The sequence below is a fragment of the Lynx canadensis genome, chromosome B1, assembly GCF_007474595.2.
Source record: "Lynx canadensis isolate LIC74 chromosome B1, mLynCan4.pri.v2, whole genome shotgun sequence".
Lineage (NCBI taxonomy): Eukaryota > Metazoa > Chordata > Mammalia > Carnivora > Felidae > Lynx > Lynx canadensis.
Genome location: NC_044306.2, coordinates 76741359 through 76759228, shown reverse-complemented (window position 1 = coordinate 76759228; position 17870 = coordinate 76741359). Strand labels below are relative to the sequence as shown.

The window sequence follows — 17870 nt, the reverse complement described above, 5'->3', positions numbered from 1 at the left end:
GAAAATATACAATAAAATATTCAAAGGGGATGGATTACTGTGTCAACTTCCTTTCAAATTACTCCGGAAAAACAAAAGTTCTTTTAACTGGCAACTTCTCTATAAGTTAGAGCTTATATCAAGATAAAATACTGATCTTTGAAAAAGACTACATTTAATAACTCAATACATACATGTCTTATAGGTAGAATTTCAGAAAGTTTAATAATATATACAAAAAAATTTCAGGCATATTAGCAAAAGGTTCACTAGGCAGCAGAACCTAAAGTCAGGAATGTACAGTCTGCTTTCTAAAGCTGTCAAACTCTGAACACCTTGCTGAATTCCTGAGTCTGTTGAAATCCACAGATTCAGACTTCTTTTCACAAAGGCTGGCACAGTACTGCCAGCAAAAGAGTGAAAGGTAGCCATGTGTAGGTAAAGGCGAATTCTAATTTATAACAAACAAAATGATTGTCCATATAATTTGCCAATGTAACATTAACATTAAATATTACTTTTAAATCATCTTATTGGTATGATGAAAAACAAAAATGTGAATACCTTGTTGCCTACTTACAAGCCTTTTATACAACAAAAACATCCTTGTAATTTTTATAAACTAGATCAAAACACCACTTTCTAATGTTGAAGCTACAAAACTTAGCAGAGTTAAATTAAGTTCCTGTTTACCCTTTGAATTTTATACATATAAGCAGACCAAAACAAAAGACTATTTACAGTACCTATCAAAAGATCTGAACTGCACAGGTTGTTCAACAGAAAGATCACCAAGAGCTCCAAGACAGGCTGGTGGCAGAAGGGTAGGATCCACTGTGACTCCATCTGCTGGTATATTAACCAAGCTTCGAAGAATGTCCTTCACATTGACATTTTTTGAAACTGAAACTGATGGTGCAGCCTTGTTATTCGACTCATTTCCTCCATCATTTCTGGCTTCCTGAGTTTTATTGACTTCTAAAGAAAGAGTGCACAGCGCCTCGCTGATTGCATCTGGGCCTGCACTGACACTTGGAGGTGCTATCAGAGGAGCTACATGCACACTGCTTCCTAAGCCAGTAGCTGTTTCTTCCCCAATGCCTGAGTCCCTCCTCCGAGCAGATGACGTGCTTTCAGATTCTTCCACCAATGCTGGGGATGGCGGACTGAATGCTGATGGTGCATTTTCTACATCTTACCAAGAAACAAAAGGAAAAGTATAAACAAAAAAAAAAATTTAGAAGCAATTTTTAAAAGGTACATCCAGCCCTAACAGCTATCTACTATTTTATTTATTTTTTAAAGTTTTTATTTTAATTTCAGTTAGTTTCACATATAGTTATATTAGTTTCAGGTGTACAATATAGTGATTCAACACTTCCATCCATCACCCTGTGCTCATCATAACACCTATTTAACCCACCCCACCATCTAGTATTTTAAATTAGGAAATATATGGCATGTTCTAATAAAAGGCAAAAATAAATTACATAATCTATGTAATAATAGATGCATGTAATATACTGAGTATAACAACAAAATAGATGTTTCAATAAAACAATGAGAATAAAAGTAATAAATGATAATAAACTGAGAAAAAACTGCCAAACTGACCATGACATACCAATGGATAGCAACACAAGGCTGAAAGCCATTGGCCTAGAAGAAAAAATCCAAAATCCTTGATAAAGTATAAGACTCTTTAATAATATGAGTCTGATAGAATTTAAATTTAATAAAGGCAGGGAATTTGTCTTCTTTAACACTTCATGTCCAGTACCTATAACCATGCCTGGGCCCATAACAATGCCTGGCACGTAGTAGGTCATCAACTATTTATCAGATGACTATTAATTTACAACTTTATCTTCTGCTACTCATGCCATCACACTTTATAACATCAAATTACGTGCAATCTGCTAAACATGGGACAACATTTGGGGCTTCTGTGCCTTTATACATTGCCATTTCTCTGGACAATAATTCCAAGATTTCTACCTCACAGTTTCTACTTGCTAAAAAAAAAACACGTCATCCTTCCTATATGCAAGAATAATTCAATAATCTTTAAAATCTAGTTCAACAAGGAGCATCACCTACTCTCTGTTTGACTCATTCCCTCTAATCAGGCATTCACTGCATCCCAACAAAAATGCTCCATCTTCCGGGGCGCCTGGGTGGCGCAGTCGGTTAAGCGTCCGACTTCAGCCAGGTCACGATCTCGCAGTCCGTGAGTTCAAGCCCCGCGTCGGGCCCTGGGCTGATGGCCCAGAGCCTGGAGCCTGCTTCCGATTCTGTGTCTCCCTCTCTCTCTGCCCCTCCCCCATTCATGCTCTGTCTCTCTCTGTCTCAAAAATAAATAAACATTAAAAAAAAAATTAAAAAAAAAAAAAATGCTCCATCTTCCTAAATCCAATGGTTACCAAAAACCTCCATCTTGATAACTCCAATGGTCAGTCCTCAGCACTTGACACAGCACCAACAAAGGATTATTCCCTCTAACTTGCCAATACTTTTTTCACTTTGCTAATAGGACATTATGCTCTTCTCATTCTTTATCTATTACCTCCCTGGTTGTTCCTTCTTAATTCCCTTCACTTATTTTTCTCCTTGATTTCTTAAATTGGAGGGACTTAATACTTATCTCCCCTAACAATATTTACTTCCTTGAGTGATCTCATTCACTCATAAAGTTTTACAACACTACTATATCAACAAAACAAAACAATACATACTTATTTATAAGTGCCTACTTTACATCTTGTATGTCTAAAAGATATCTCAAACTCAACATGGTGAAAACTGAATTTATTTTTCCCTAAATATTTTTAACTTTCAGTCTATCCAACTACACCTTATAATCATTCTTGATGACATTGCATCTTTCACATATTCACACCTAGTATTTTCAATCCTGCTCTCTCTCTTTTGGGATGAGCACTAGGTGTTGTATGGAAACCAATTTGACAATAAATTTCATGTATTTAAATAAATAAATAAATAAATAAATGATTAAATAAATAAATAAATAAATAAATCCTGCTCTACCATCAAAATATATCCAGAATCTGACAAATGCTCACTTCTCTACAACTACCATTTTAGTCCTCCCAAAATCTACTCTTTCCTGGATTATTGCAATATCCTCCCAACTGGTTGTATTAGACTGTTATATTAATAATTCTGTTGCTCCATGCATTCTGGTATTCACTCCCTTGAGTGAGGGCTGGGCCTCACTTACTTCAACCAACAGAATGAGGCAGAATTAGCATTGGGCCAGTTCTGTGCTCAAGCTTTACAAAGATCTGGCAGCTTGGGCATTTCTCAGAATCCCTGAACACCTCTGTAAGCAAGCTGGCTACCTTGCTAGAGGGAACATGTATAGAGACTATACAAAGATAGAGGCCCTCCGAACTAATGGAGGAAAACCAAAGAATTTACTAAGAACAATTATCAAGGACCCAGACATATAATCCCAGCTGAGCCATTTCGAGTCAGTCAGCCTCAGCTCTTGGAGCCATCCTTGCTAGGCACTAGATGTATGAGTAGAAAAGCCATCTCAGACTTTACAACCCCAGCAAACATCATCTGGAGCAGGGATGAATGATACTCACTGTGCCCTATATGAATTAAATTCACAGAATCATGATAACAAAACTAAAACAGTTATGGCTTTAGCCACTGAACTTTGAGGTAATATGTTATACAGAAGTACACAACTAAAACACTGTTTTTCATCCTTGCCCTCTAGAATGTATTCTCCCTACAGAATCCCAAGTGTTACTTTGAAAAACTTAAGTCAATTGTCAACTGCTATCTCAAAACACTCAAATAATTCTCCATTTTCCTTAGAGTAAAAACCCACACTCCATATCTCTTAATCATTCCTGAAATTTTTCTCTGTTCAATTTTATCTTTTCTTAGAACTTACCACCTTCTAAAATACTATACAATTTATTTAGTACATCTACTTCTTCTTTTCAATCTCCTCTCACAAGAATATATAAGCTCCAAGAAGGATGACGTTCTTTTCCTCTTTTGTTCATGAATATACCCAAATACCTAGTCGGTACTGAATGAATGCTTATTAAATAAATAAATCACCTCCACTAAGTGGTAGCTACTTCTATGACTGCAAAAGGTGCTTCTCTAACTATACATCTATAACTTGCAGCTACTCTACACCTCTAGTTATTACTGTTATTTATTAGCAAATCTGCCTCTTATAGAGAAATATGAATTATTTCTTCTTCACAATAAATGCCAAGGCAAACAAAAATGTTTAACATGGTATTTGTAAAAGATAACATTTTCTCACTTATGTTTTAATTAAATGGCTCATTTAAAAAAAAAAAAAACAAAAATCATCTCCCAACTGCAATTAACTACACGGTACTTAAAATAAATTGAAATATATAGTTATTAATTTAAAAATATATACTCTCACTTTATAAATAAATGGATTTAAATTCCAGAATATTTTAACTATTAGGTAATGTTTTACTTGAACTTTGGATCCCAGAGAATAAAATATGGAAGCTTACCAGGAAGTGATAAATTCCCACTTTCACTACCAGCTTCTTTAAATGACTGGTTACGCCTTTCATTTTGGGGTTCCAAAATGTCTCTGTACTTTGAGACCATAAGAACAGAGATGAAGTATACAACTGCCAAGGCTAAAAACTGAGCTTGTTTGCTATCCTCCTAGGGAAAAATAAAAGTAGTTGATCATGCCACTATTAAGTAACATGTTTCGATCTTATTTTACATGACAATATTTACATATAAAATACATCCAAAAATCTTTTGACATACACTGAAAATAATAATAAATTCACCTCAACAAAGATTAGGCAAAGAGTCTTGGAAAAATGCCTGTAAATGAGAGTTTTTAATACTTGTGAAACATGGAAACAGAGAATTTGGTTTGTTTTTAAAATGAGGTAACTCAGAAGACATATGGCATAATATACCTTGTAAGATTAATCAAAAAGCAATTATCATTACATATGTATAACTATTTTTACTTCTAATCATAAGAATTAAAATATGCAGAGGCGCCTGGGTGGCTTAGTCTGACTCTTGATTTGGGCTCAGGTAATGATCTCAGGGTCAAGGGATTAAGCCCCACATCAGGCTCCACACTGAGCATGGAGCCTCCTTAAGATTCTCTCTCTCCCTATGCCCCTTTCCCTGACTTGTGCTTTCTTTCTCTCTCTCTCTCCTTCTCTCTAAACTTAGAAAAAAAAAAAAGAATATGAAAAAAAAAATCAGAATTAACAGTTTTCCTAAAAGGCAAACAACCAAGAGAAAAAAAGCAAGGTAATCAGATACAGAACAAGATGCCAAAGGAATTCTCAAGAGCATTTTAAATAGTACAGACAACCAAGTGTCTAAGATTGAAAATATAGTGTCTGCCAGAAAGAAAAGGACAAACTACGTTGACCTCTAGAAGAGGTCAGGGCTTCATCATAGCTCTACAGATCACCTACATGTCAGTATACTGATGACCTCTTCATCTAGTCCAATACTCCATCTTCAAAGGGACCCTGCACACATCACTATTCTGAATATTTTTCACAATAGGTTTGCACTTAAAGGAAAAACTTAAACTTGTCCATCAAATTCTGAAAACCAGAGGTACCGTGAGTAGCAGAAAACTTATAATAAGGAAAACAAAGAACACTGTTGCCTAGCAGATAAATAAATGGCAACTAATGGTGCAAATGAAACAAAGTCAATTAGCTAGTGTCAAATGTTTTTTGACATAATTTCTGGGAAGGAACGAGATAGCACGTTCAACCTGAGCATTTCCACTTAATACAAATATTAACCTGTAAAGAATCTATGATACTCTTTAGGCTCATATATAAGACCTTATTAGCCTTGATGGAAAAGATAAATGTACATTTTCCTGTTTTATTAACCATTCCTTTTCTCCAAACACTCCTGTGTTCTACTGCCCCACAATACTGGTACCATTATAATAATTGTTGCTAATGATGTTGGCACCAAAAATGTAGGCAAATAACTTACTTGATTCTAACTTCTTAATCTATACAAATTATTTATATGACTATCTAAATACTTATTTAGTGCATTAATATGTTCAATATTTAGTTATTACAGTATGAAGTTTATAGAATAAGCCTAATTTCTGTCCAAAGAAGAAACATCCCATAGATATTTATGTTTCAGCCTTTTATCCCCAAATAAATTTGTTTTCAACTGTAGGTATCACTTACTGAATACTTATAATGGACCGGGCACTGTACTATGTAGTTCAAACACATTCATTAACCCCTTTTAACAAGATGAGGCCTAGAAGAATAATTGACCTAAAGGCATATAGTAACTGAAAAAGCAAATGTGAACTCAGATTAGAGCGTTTACAAAGTTTAGCACTTAACCTCAGGGTAGTAACTTCTTTATATTGCCAATCTAAGGTCATTTCCTTTTTCATCAAAATTGGATTATGCTAAAAGAGACTCTGGGATATAGTTTGGGAAACACAGTCTTTTTTCTAAAACTCCTATGATTATAAAACTTTTTTAATTACAAAAAAAATTTTAGTTATTAATTACTTTTAAAAATTACATGTTAAACATAAGAGATACTCTAATTCTCTGTCCAAATATCCTGACATAAAAACTTGTTACAAAGTTCCAAAGAGCCAAATCATAAAGAGCCAAGATGAGGAATTTTCATTTCAAGTACTATGGGAAGCCATTAAAGAATATTTAAAGCAAAAGAATTATATTACTTATTATAGATTTTTAAAAATCACTGTAGGAAAAACAAAGCTATGGGGCAATGGACTCAACCAAAGAAAAGGAAAGTAGCAACAATATTTGGTCCCAAAATAAACCACAGTCAGTGGGTTTGGGGGAAAAAAAAAAGTTGATGGTTTCTTAACGAAAGGAATAATAAGAGCTATCAAAAAGCAAATATATGGAGATCTAAGGAGGCAACACACCTAATGGTTAAGATCAAAATTCCAAGAACCACATTCCCTAGGTCCTTAACCCACTTCCATCTCTTATTATTTGTGTGATCTTAACCATAATATTTAACCTAACACTTCCATCTTTCTCATAGGATTACTACATGAATTAAATGATACAGAGCATCCATTTCCATGCTTAAAACACAGTAAACATTCATTAACTGCTAACTATAGGTAATAACTATTAACTACAACTACTATTAACAAATTGTATATGTGTACAAAACTTAGTTAAGAACACAAAAGAGCACCAAGACCCTACAAAAAGAGGAGGGAAAATTAAAACTGATGGGCACTGAGGAGGGCACCTGTTGGGATGAGCACTGGGTGTTGTATGGAAACCAATTTGACAATAAATTTCATATTAAAAAAAAAAAAGAAGTTATAAAATTTATAAAAAGACTTGCATGTAAAATAGAACATCTAGTACTAAATGCTGTAAGTGTTTAATAATTATTAAGTAATGATAATACTACAAATACTGGTGAGGATTACAAACATACATATATATATATATGTATATACACACACACACACATATATATATATATATATAATATATAATTTTTGGACAGAGAAAGAGCATGATCAGGGGAGGGGCACAGAGAGAGAGAGAGAGAGACAGAGAGAGAGAGAAAAGAGAGAGAATCTTAAGCAGGCTCCATACCCAGCATGGAGTCCTACACAACCCTGGGATTAGGACCTGAGCAAGTCGAAAATCAAGAGTCAGACACTTAACCAACTGTACACCTAGGCATCCCCAAATAATTTTTATTTTCATCTTTATACTTTCTTTATTCTTTAGACTTTCTTATATTACTTTACAATTTATACGTGAAAACTGCGCCATATGTCAAAATCAACTAAAACAAACATTTTTTAAAAATTAAAACTGCCACATTTCATTATTGTAATTCTAGTTGTTTGAGGGAAAAACATCCAATATTCAGTAAAAATAATATGCCATTCAGAATTTGAACATTTCATTACTTTCAGAGTGTAGATTCTGGAGTTTAAGACTGCTGGGTTGGAATCCTATCATTTACTAGCTCCATTAACTTGAACAAGTTACTCAAGCTCTCTGCCTCAGATTCCTCATTTATAAAATGAGAATTACAAAAGTACACAAGTCAAGAAGTCGTTGGACTTAGTGCATGTGAAGCACTTACAGTGCTTAATATGTAATAATGTTTTATTCTTTTCAGTATCATTACTCTGATATATTAATTCCACTTATATAAATAGTACTGTCCAATATTCTAAGATTCTAAAATTATTGTCATGAGAATTGGTTCTAGTCCTTCTTATCTCTATTCAACTGTTTTATATCACAGAAAGTTTTTCCTTTCAATACTTTGGGCCTAGGTAGAAATATGTATCAGCTAAGAGTATGTGAAAGAAATTCTATAACTTACTATGTCTCTGAAGACAACTGCCCTAAGCCGATTAATATCCATGTCTTGTAGAAGCTTGTCAAAATCTCTTACTGGAGATATACCACCAGTTATAATGTCCACTGGACTCTATTTAAGACAAAAAATATATATGTATTACACAGACATTTTAAAATATTAGCAGAGTATTCCAAGAACCAGGAAAAAAAAGGCTGTAACATTGTTTCTCCTAGCTTATTTTTCCTACTTCCTTCTGTCTTCTTTTTAGGGGTACTGGGATAGAGGTGGGGGTCACAGAAGGGAGCCATAAAGGAAAAATCAAACTGCATGCTAACTCACCAAGTTCATGAAATACAAATTGACATATTCAAAGGAAATTGACATATTTGACATAACAAAGACACAAGAAAAGTAAACACTTGGAAAAGCAGACAAGATTAAGTATAAGCAAATCTTTACTGTATATTTAAACACAAATATTTGAATGTTATGTCCACAGACTAAAATAACTATTTTAGAACCTTTGTCAGATTTACTTAACTTTATGTTGAAATGAACAACTAAATCTAAGATCTTAATCATAAAGTAAGAGGTACTTTTTTATTAAATTAATTATTCTGTATGCTTACCTTTGCGGCAGATTTCCCCATGGGAATCAGGCTGTGTACTGTTTTCTGGCCCTTGGCTGTATCTCCTCTAGCTTTCAGCTGTGAATGCTGCTGACACTCTAAACAATTCCTAACTGCCACAGCACACACTGTAATTTAAGGAAAAGATTGGGCCAGAAAATTTTATTTAAGATTTTGGAATTGATAAAAATCACCTACATAATATGATTTACATAAGCTTTTATTTGAAACAGATTACTTTCAGCAAATTCCTACAATGTTCCTGGACTCTATCACCTAGTGGTTGTTTTGTGACTTTGTTAGCTACACTGTTAGGGCCCACTGCTAAGAGAGAATCATTTCAGGGAACTAAATCAACAGGCTAGTGTTTCTTAGAGCTTACCTAAGCTAAAGTGGAATGATCTTTTATTAAGGAAAAGATAGGGAAGAAAAGAACTGAAAAGTAGGAAACAAGAGAAAGCAAATCACACTGCTATGAACTAGTCTATAATAACAACCTATCACCTTCATCAAAGTAAAATAGTTAAACTTAAAACTTTCATGTATTTCTTATGGTCTATCACTATAGCAACATATTTATAGAGACTGATAAAAGGTAGAACATTTATAGAAAATATTTACAGAGTCTACTTTTAACTGGTTTTCATTAAAACCGTTTAAAAGGTGGGGGGCAGAAAAGAGACTGTGATTAATAAAGTCCAAAATAGCCTCTCCAGTATTATGCTAAGTGAAATAAGTCAGAATGAGGAAGACAAATACCGTATGATTCCACTCATAAATAGAATCTAAAAAAAAAAAATTAATAAACAAACAAAAGCATAATCAGGCCTACAAATACAAAGAACTAATGGTTATCAGAGGGTAGGGCAGTGGCAAATGGGCCAAATGAGTGAAGGGGAAAGACAGATGTAGGCCTCCAACTATGGAATGAGTAAGTCACAGGAATAAACAGCAGAGCATAAGGAATACAGTCAATAATATTGTAATAGCAACGTAACTGGACCTAGCCTAATGTATAAACCTGTCAAATCACTAAGTTGTACACCTGAAACTAATGTAATATTGTGTGTCAACTATACTCAAAATAATAATAATAATAAAAATAATTTGGGGCGCCTGGGTGGCTCAGTCGGTTAAGCATCCAACTTTGGCTCAGGTCATGATCTTGCAGTTTGTGAGTTTGAGTTCCGCATCAGGCTCTGTGCTGACAGCTCAGAGTCTGGAGCCTGGAGCCTGCTTCGGATTCTGTGTCTCCCTCTCTCTCTGCCCCTCTCCTGCTCATGCTCTTTCTCTCTCTGTTTCTCAAAAATAAATAAACGGTAAAAAATAAATAAATAAAATAATAATAATAATAATTTCATCCAGTAGAAACCAACACATTTATAAGCCTAAGGATCTCCAAATCTTTGTTGAAGATTTGATGTTCCAGTATATTACTACCAGATATTAACCTTTTTTTGTTTTGTTTTTGACTAACTGAACAGTTTCACCAATATTATACTCTTAAAATGGTGACCTTCTCTGAGCATAAATCCTATAGTATTCATGTTATATATAACTTATGATTATGAAATTTTAAAGAGCCTGCAATAACACTGTTTGCTAACCTGTGAGTTATGTAAATTCTAGAATTTGGTTGGAACATTTTCAACAACTTAAAATAAGTAGTAAATTAAATGAATCACCTGTTCAAAAAACTACCTCTCTAAATGTGTCCCCCATCAGTTACTCGGGTTATTTAGAAATTAATTTTGAAGTTTAAATGATGAATTAGGTAATGCAAACATGACTATGAAATGCTTATTATCATGTGAATCATCTCAGTTCTTGATCAGATCAGTAGCACTCAGGCTATATAAACTGAACAAAAGTAGGAGAGCAAATTAAGAACAAAATGGCAAACTTCTCTGGGGACTCTAACTACTACCAGACTATCCTATGGCTAGCATAGAACTGAAACAGGAAAGTATTCAAATAAGTGCAAGACAGCAACAAAAGTTGGGGAAAAGGAAACAAGGAATATAGTGAGGGAGGGAGGGCAAGAGAGTATGGAAAATGACTCTCAAATTTGAAATCCGGCCCAGAAAAATAACTTTTGCACTTTTTTGTCCCAGGTTGCATAAAATCAAGTTTGGGTATCGCAAAGTTAAAAACCTAAACACTCGGCAGTCTCAGTAGTAGAAGCTACTCTTAACTGTTGCCATCCTTCCTTCTCACCTCCAACCTCAGGAAAGAATAGGAATGAGGAGACCAGGGATCAAACACTTGGATTGTTTACCAAGCTTACCATACTCTATTAAAGACTTTGAACAAATAGTTTTCAGAATTTCACTTCCATATATAAAAAGACATGATGCTGGGGTAGATCAAATTATGAAAATGAGTATTTCCCTAATTTCGGAATACTTGAGTGTAGTGACACATTGATAGCATAGCCTTGTATTTTTAACTCCAGAAGTATACTCTTTATAGGAAAGTGGCAACGTTTAAAAAAATGGCATATACAAAAGCAATGGAGTCAAAATAGTTTAATTATATTACTAATAGAAAGTTCAAGGAAGTATGTTACAACAGAAAAAGTAGGAAAACAAGTTAAACTATATTCAAATTCTAACTTCACCAACTACAGCTTTTGGATTTTTAATACATTTCCTAATTTCTCTGATCTCAAATATCCTCATGAATAAAAGAAAATAATTGCTGACTCATTGGAAATCTGCAATAACAAGTGTAGTCAATAAATGACAGTTTTTGTTTTCTTATACTTACCATTTGAATCTCTTAATTAAAATTTTTAAACAAATTTCTAAAAACTGTCACATCAAGTTCTTTAGAGCATCCCAAGTTGAAAAGTAGTTTGAATAGCATTTTGAGTAATCAAAACATAATCAGTGCACCAAAAAAGTCTAAATATATCTCAGCTTATATAACAGATACTCCTGCTAAAAATGGGAAAATATTTCATTAACGAGATTTTCCACCTTTAGTGTTACATTTCCACAGATGCCTTATTTCTGATCTCTCTTCATGTGGCAATGGTTCCTAGTGGTTTTGCTTCCATTTCTTCAACCACCTCTTCCTACCTGCTTCTCTCCATTTAATAAGCAAATCATTAACAAAACCTCAGTATTTACAACTAGATGCAGGAAACCTTCTGCCCAGAGAAAATAATTTGCTTCACCTAAGGAAGCCCTGATGACATTAAAAATTCTTTATGTATTTTAACTTTTACCTAAGCAAGAAATGCCTCCAGGAGAACAGAGATCTAGATTTCAGGAACTGTTCCAACAAATTACCATGGCTCATGTGGACAAAGGCTGTACTTGAATGATGCTAGTTTTAGAATCTTGCTACTCAAGTATGTTTGTAAGATAGCAGTTTCAACATCACCTGGGATGTTAGGCAATTATAGACCTCACCCCATACTAACTGCATTTTAACAAGATGCTATGGTGATTCCTTGTGTATGAATCATCTTAAAATCTGAGAAGCACCATTTTTGAGCAAAAAAAGATCAGAGGAGGAGGGGTAATGGTGACCACAATCAACTGAGATTTTTTAAAACATGTCATTCCTCTAGCCAATTTTATAACTACTACTATAAGCATAGTACTTAGATAGTCTTCACTCTTTGGAGATTAAAAAAAAGCATATGACAAATTGCCTAGTACTCATTTTCCCAACAACAGATAAAAGATAATTTCAATCTAATATGTCAAGATAACTGAAAATTTTTAAAGTAAATTCCTGATAGGTTTTAACAGCTCACCTAGTCGGAGACACTGTCGCAAAATTCCTCCAGAAGACATATTTTTTTCAGCTTCAATTTCAGTAAAGCCAAGAGAACTTGCAAATATAAGCACATCCACAAGGCTGATTAGCCTCTGCAAAAATGTCACAGAGGCTTCTATTGAAAGGCCTTGAGTAGGTTCTATATTCTCCAGCTCATGCTGTAAGGAACAGAATTTGAAATTTATATCTATATTTTGATAAAAATCTAATTTTCTTGGATACATTCCCCAAATTTCTAAGTTTTATAAAAAGCCAGCTTTCAGAAATCTAGTTCAACAGAATGTTTTCCTTTTTCATCTAAAAAGAAGGCAACAGAAAAGTACAGGTGAACCACCACCAATCATATTCTCTAGCTGACTCATACCTAAGAAATCAACGTAGTTTTTAGTTCTTTCATTCTTGGAACAGATTCTAAGGTCCTTTCAGGTAACTGTAAAAGATACTGTTACTTTTGGCTTAATGCACTTATGATGCATAGTAACCACCACATTCAAGTGTTAACAAAGATGCATAACAGTAGCATTTTCACACCAATTTTATAGAGTAGTTAAATCCTTACTGTAGCCGATGTAGCAGCTGAAAGCAATGGCAGTATACCCCCACAAGCCATGACCATATTGTCCATCACTTGAGAGATGAGATGAATTGTGTTGTGTACAAAGATGACATTATCACTGCTATTCACGAAGTCCATAACTGTCTTTGTTGAATGGCTGTCCAAAGATAAATGATGTTTACTGATAAAGCTAAAGAAAGGAAATCACAGTTTGCCTACTTGAGGGGAGGGAGGATAAGACAGTGCGTTTGCTTCATCTTTAAAGCTGAGGTAATGATAATGATACAACAGACATGTTGGGGATGTACTTCTTCACAAGATGTAGACCATTTCATATCAGGAGTTACTATCCATGCCCCTTTTCAGTGCTGAAACATATAATACTATTCATCTTGTATATAAAAAGTTGAATTATCCTTAACTGGGAACAAAATTGAGAAGTCACATAGCAAAAACTAAGAGGCAAATGGTGTTAAATGTGCAAATAAAAATAAATTTTCTACTAACATTTTCTTAGATAAAGCCATAACATGCTTTTAAACAGGATAAGTGTAGTATACAAGTAACAATAAACCAATTAGGCATTTCAAAAACATAAATCATACAATAGATAATCTGAAATATACAGATTTCTTATACCAAAACTACATTGGAGAATTGGGTGTTATAGAGTCCAATTTTTTTTATTTTTAGTACTTATAGATAAACCAACTTAGCTTTTATGCTACAGGAAATCTTCAGCACATTTTTTAAAAGAAAAATCTCTGATTTTCAGTTTTTTGTAATTCAGACTGGGTAGCTCATTTCTACAATGGCCAATAAAAATTAATTCAATAAAACCCTATCACAGAAATAATTTATATTCTACTGTTTAACTAATGTCTGAAATAAATTGCAAAATGTTAACTATATAAATTTCTTTAAACAAACACTAAACTTCATACACATCTTCTATAACAAACATATGGACATACCTTCTCCACATCTGTATATCTGTTTCTATTGAAAATAATAGATCAGTGAGCAAACGTTGATGCATTTGAGACCATTTGAACTCAGGAATACGAAACATAGCAGATCTGGAATCCCTCCTTTGTCCATTACCTCCATCTGGTGCTATTCCTTGACCTGGCCCCTCCTGTTGCCTTGACATCTAATACAGTAAATTTAGAAGAGTAATAAAATAAACTGAACTTCAAAGAAGGTATTAGTAATAATAGCTCCTATGCAATTCATCTAACAAATAATCACATTTGAAGATACTAAGGAACCAAATTTACAGAAAAATAATCAATAAGTAATAACATTAAAACTTTAATACATTTAGGGACGCCTGGGTGGCTCAGTCGGTTAAGTGGCCGACTTCAGCTCAGGTCATGATCTCTCAGTCCGTGAGTTCGAGCCCCGCGTCGGGCTCTGTGCTGACTGCTCAGAGCCTGGAGCCTGTTTCAGATTCTGTGTCTCCCTCTCTCCGACCCTCCCCTGTTCATGCTCTGTCTCTCCCTATCTCAAAATAAATAAAACGTTTAAAAAGAAAACTTTAATACATTTAAAGCCAAGTTACCAAAAATGCTAACTACTGTAACTCAACAGTCATTAGCTTGGAACCATTTGGTATTACAACCAGCTAATGTATCATTTCTACAAAGGAATCAAGAAGTTCTTAGATTTGAATATGAGGAGGAAAGAAAGGCAGTATCTGGATTATAAATTGGTTAAAATTAAAAACAAACATAAAGATAACAAAATTAAGAACACCCAACAAAATAGGAAAGAGGGAGTTAAGAGCTGAACAGCATGAAAAATTATAACATGGAATCAACCACTGTCTCATGAATTATTCTGAGATACTAGTAAAGGAGAAAGCTGTGCCTCTTGATCTCAGAAAGGTTCCTCCACTCTTACAAAATAATCAAACCTCGTGGAACAATTTTAAACTACATGCTTCATATATAAAATTATACACTAGTAGGTGGTTCTGCAGGACAACAGCCCTAGATTTTTGTAAGAAAATTAATGTGCTAATAACTACGATTATGTTATCAAATAAAGGTAAAGACAAGTATTTCCAATATTTGCTTTCTAAACTAAAATTATTACAATCCTAAAACTTGAAAGTAGAAAGTAGTAACTTCTGGTGATCTTGTGGTAAAAATAATAATAAAAGCTGCCATTTAATCAATTCACACTAAAACCTTGTGCTAAAGAAAACAAATATAATCTTTACATTCATTGCATTTATATAATTGCAAATAGGATATGAATCAACTCCAAAAAAAAATAAAATGTAAGTATATACACTTGCTCTATCTTATTTCAATGCAAATACACTTCAAGAATACAGTAAATATAATCACCTCAAGCACAGGTTGATGGAGGTGAGATGCTTCCATGTTTGTACTGGCCTTTAACTCCAATCTCTCAGTATCTGTAGCAACACTGGAAACGTCCAATTTAGCAATCCTCTGCTCAGAAGTAGTAGGAGACTCAAAGATATTACCAGGAGAATCACTAAGTAATTTGGTTTCTCTATCAGAGTTACTTGTTTTCTTCCCTTCCTCTAGCATTGCACCAATATCTGATTGTACAGGTGTCTGGGAAACAGTAGCGTCTGGTGAGGTAGCTGGAGACCCTGATGCTGTCATAGTCAAGATTCCAGAGTCTTTGGAATCTTGAGTTTCACTGTCCGTTTGCTTCTTATTTACAGATTCTTCCTCTTGAAATATTAATTTGTTGTCATTACTAAACATGTCCAGTCTTTCACTGGCTTCAGAGGCAGCTGGAGACAAACTATCTTCTTGGAGTTCTGTGCGTAGACTGGCTTCCTCAGTAGGACTACTTTCTACTTTCAGTTCTACATAATCATCATCATCTTCCTCTACTATAGATTTCTCCAATAATTCTGGCACCTTTGAAGCATCCTCTTCTGAAGGAGAACTTACAGAAGCAGTTACTTCACTAACAGTTATTATACCTTTGCCAGCTCTTTTAAAAGAATTAGAGGAAACAGTCTCACCTATTGTATCAGAAGACACTTCTAAATCATCTATATGAATTGTTTCATTTATCAGTGTTTCCTCTAAAGGGACTTCATCCAGTAACTCCTGATTTTCTTGACCAGTTTTCCTTTCTTCATTAGATGTGTTAGGAGTTTGCAGTCCAACGCTGGATGTAGAGTTTACTGAAATTGTCTTCTCAATACTTGACTTTTCATCACTATTTCTGGGGATATGAGTAGACACAGGACAATCCTTCATATCTGATTGCTGGGATGCTACTGAAACATTAACATCCCTGCTAATGACAGAGACTGCTTCAACTGGACTTGAACATTGCCCAATTTCTTCATCAACCTTTCCCTGGTGTTCCCTGAATATATTGGCAAGATTTTCTTTGTGTATTTCAAAAGTGACCTAGATGAAAAACATCCAGTCAAAATATGCAAAAAAGAAAGAAAAACAGAACATACAGTACGTAAAATTAAAAATTTAACTATTTTTCAAATAAATGGTTTTATATAATGCAATAAAATAATTTTCCTAGAATATCCTTATCTTATAAAATAAACAAAAAGTCAATCACAAAAATTTAAATAGTCAAAAAAAATGAGAGCTATACTTAATGATGATAGGTAGCATGGCTTTAAACCACAATAACATCCTTACTTAGCCTATTCTTAAACATATATATGAAAATATACTATTCCACTGACCTCTATAAACTGTACCAGGATCTAAGTATATAGCGTTGTGAAGGGCTTTGTACACTAGATAATACATTGTTTTAACTGCAATGAAAATCCATTTCCACGTGACTTATCCTCAACATAGATTAAAAATATCAATTAATTATGCCCACTATTATAGCAGCTCTCCATATATTTATTTAGTAAAACTTTTTCTTACTAAACTAATACAAATTCAGCAATGAGAAAAAAATCCAATCCTTCCCCAAAGCTCAACCATAATTTTCAAAGTCTAAACTGGTCAAAATAGCCTGCAAGTTCCAGGTTATCCATCCATCCATCCATCCATCCATCCACCCAACGCCACTTGCATGTGACTGACTAGTATGTATCAGGCACTATGAACATCAACTCTTATCATGCCTGGCCCTGCACACTTTTACCTCAATAATTTTCTTACCAAAGATTATTATAGCCACCATTATCTGGTTGCCACTGGTGTTAGAACAGGAAACACCCCTCAGAAAGAAGTATAATACAAGCAGAAAGTACAGACATAATTATAGTTTACCAATGTTAGAACTGTTTGTTCCTGTAACCTACATTATTATAATATATACAGCAAACTGAACCTTTAGTCAACAAACCTTTATTGAGCCCTAGTATGGGAGGATGGTAGTAGATGACAGGAAAAGATGATTTTTGTGCACAAAGACCCATAGGCATTTTTGAATCATAGGTATGTATACATATGGGTAAAAGGCAAACAAATGTTTAAATAATGCACAATGCACACATTTTTTCAATAGCTATTTACTAACCTTCACTC

The 17870-nt window shown here is 34.1% G+C and overlaps 1 protein-coding gene across 5 annotated transcripts in view; it reads right to left on the bottom strand.

The window, feature by feature from the left end:
- LRBA (LPS responsive beige-like anchor protein) overlaps positions 1 to 17870 on the bottom strand; it is a 789117-nt gene that overhangs the window by 564087 nt on the left and 207160 nt on the right. For all 5 annotated transcript variants that reach the window (XM_030312933.2, XM_030312936.2, XM_030312937.2 and 2 more), the window contains exons 23-30: positions 15714 to 16769; positions 14331 to 14509; positions 13360 to 13513; positions 12778 to 12958; positions 9009 to 9136; positions 8401 to 8508; positions 4524 to 4683; positions 726 to 1173 (exon numbers count right to left, since the gene is read on the bottom strand). In XM_030312933.2, the coding sequence (XP_030168793.1) occupies positions 726 to 1173; positions 4524 to 4683; positions 8401 to 8508; positions 9009 to 9136; positions 12778 to 12958; positions 13360 to 13513; positions 14331 to 14509; positions 15714 to 16769 (2414 nt within the window). The remainder of the gene's footprint in view (positions 1 to 725; positions 1174 to 4523; positions 4684 to 8400; positions 8509 to 9008; positions 9137 to 12777; positions 12959 to 13359; positions 13514 to 14330; positions 14510 to 15713; positions 16770 to 17870) is intronic.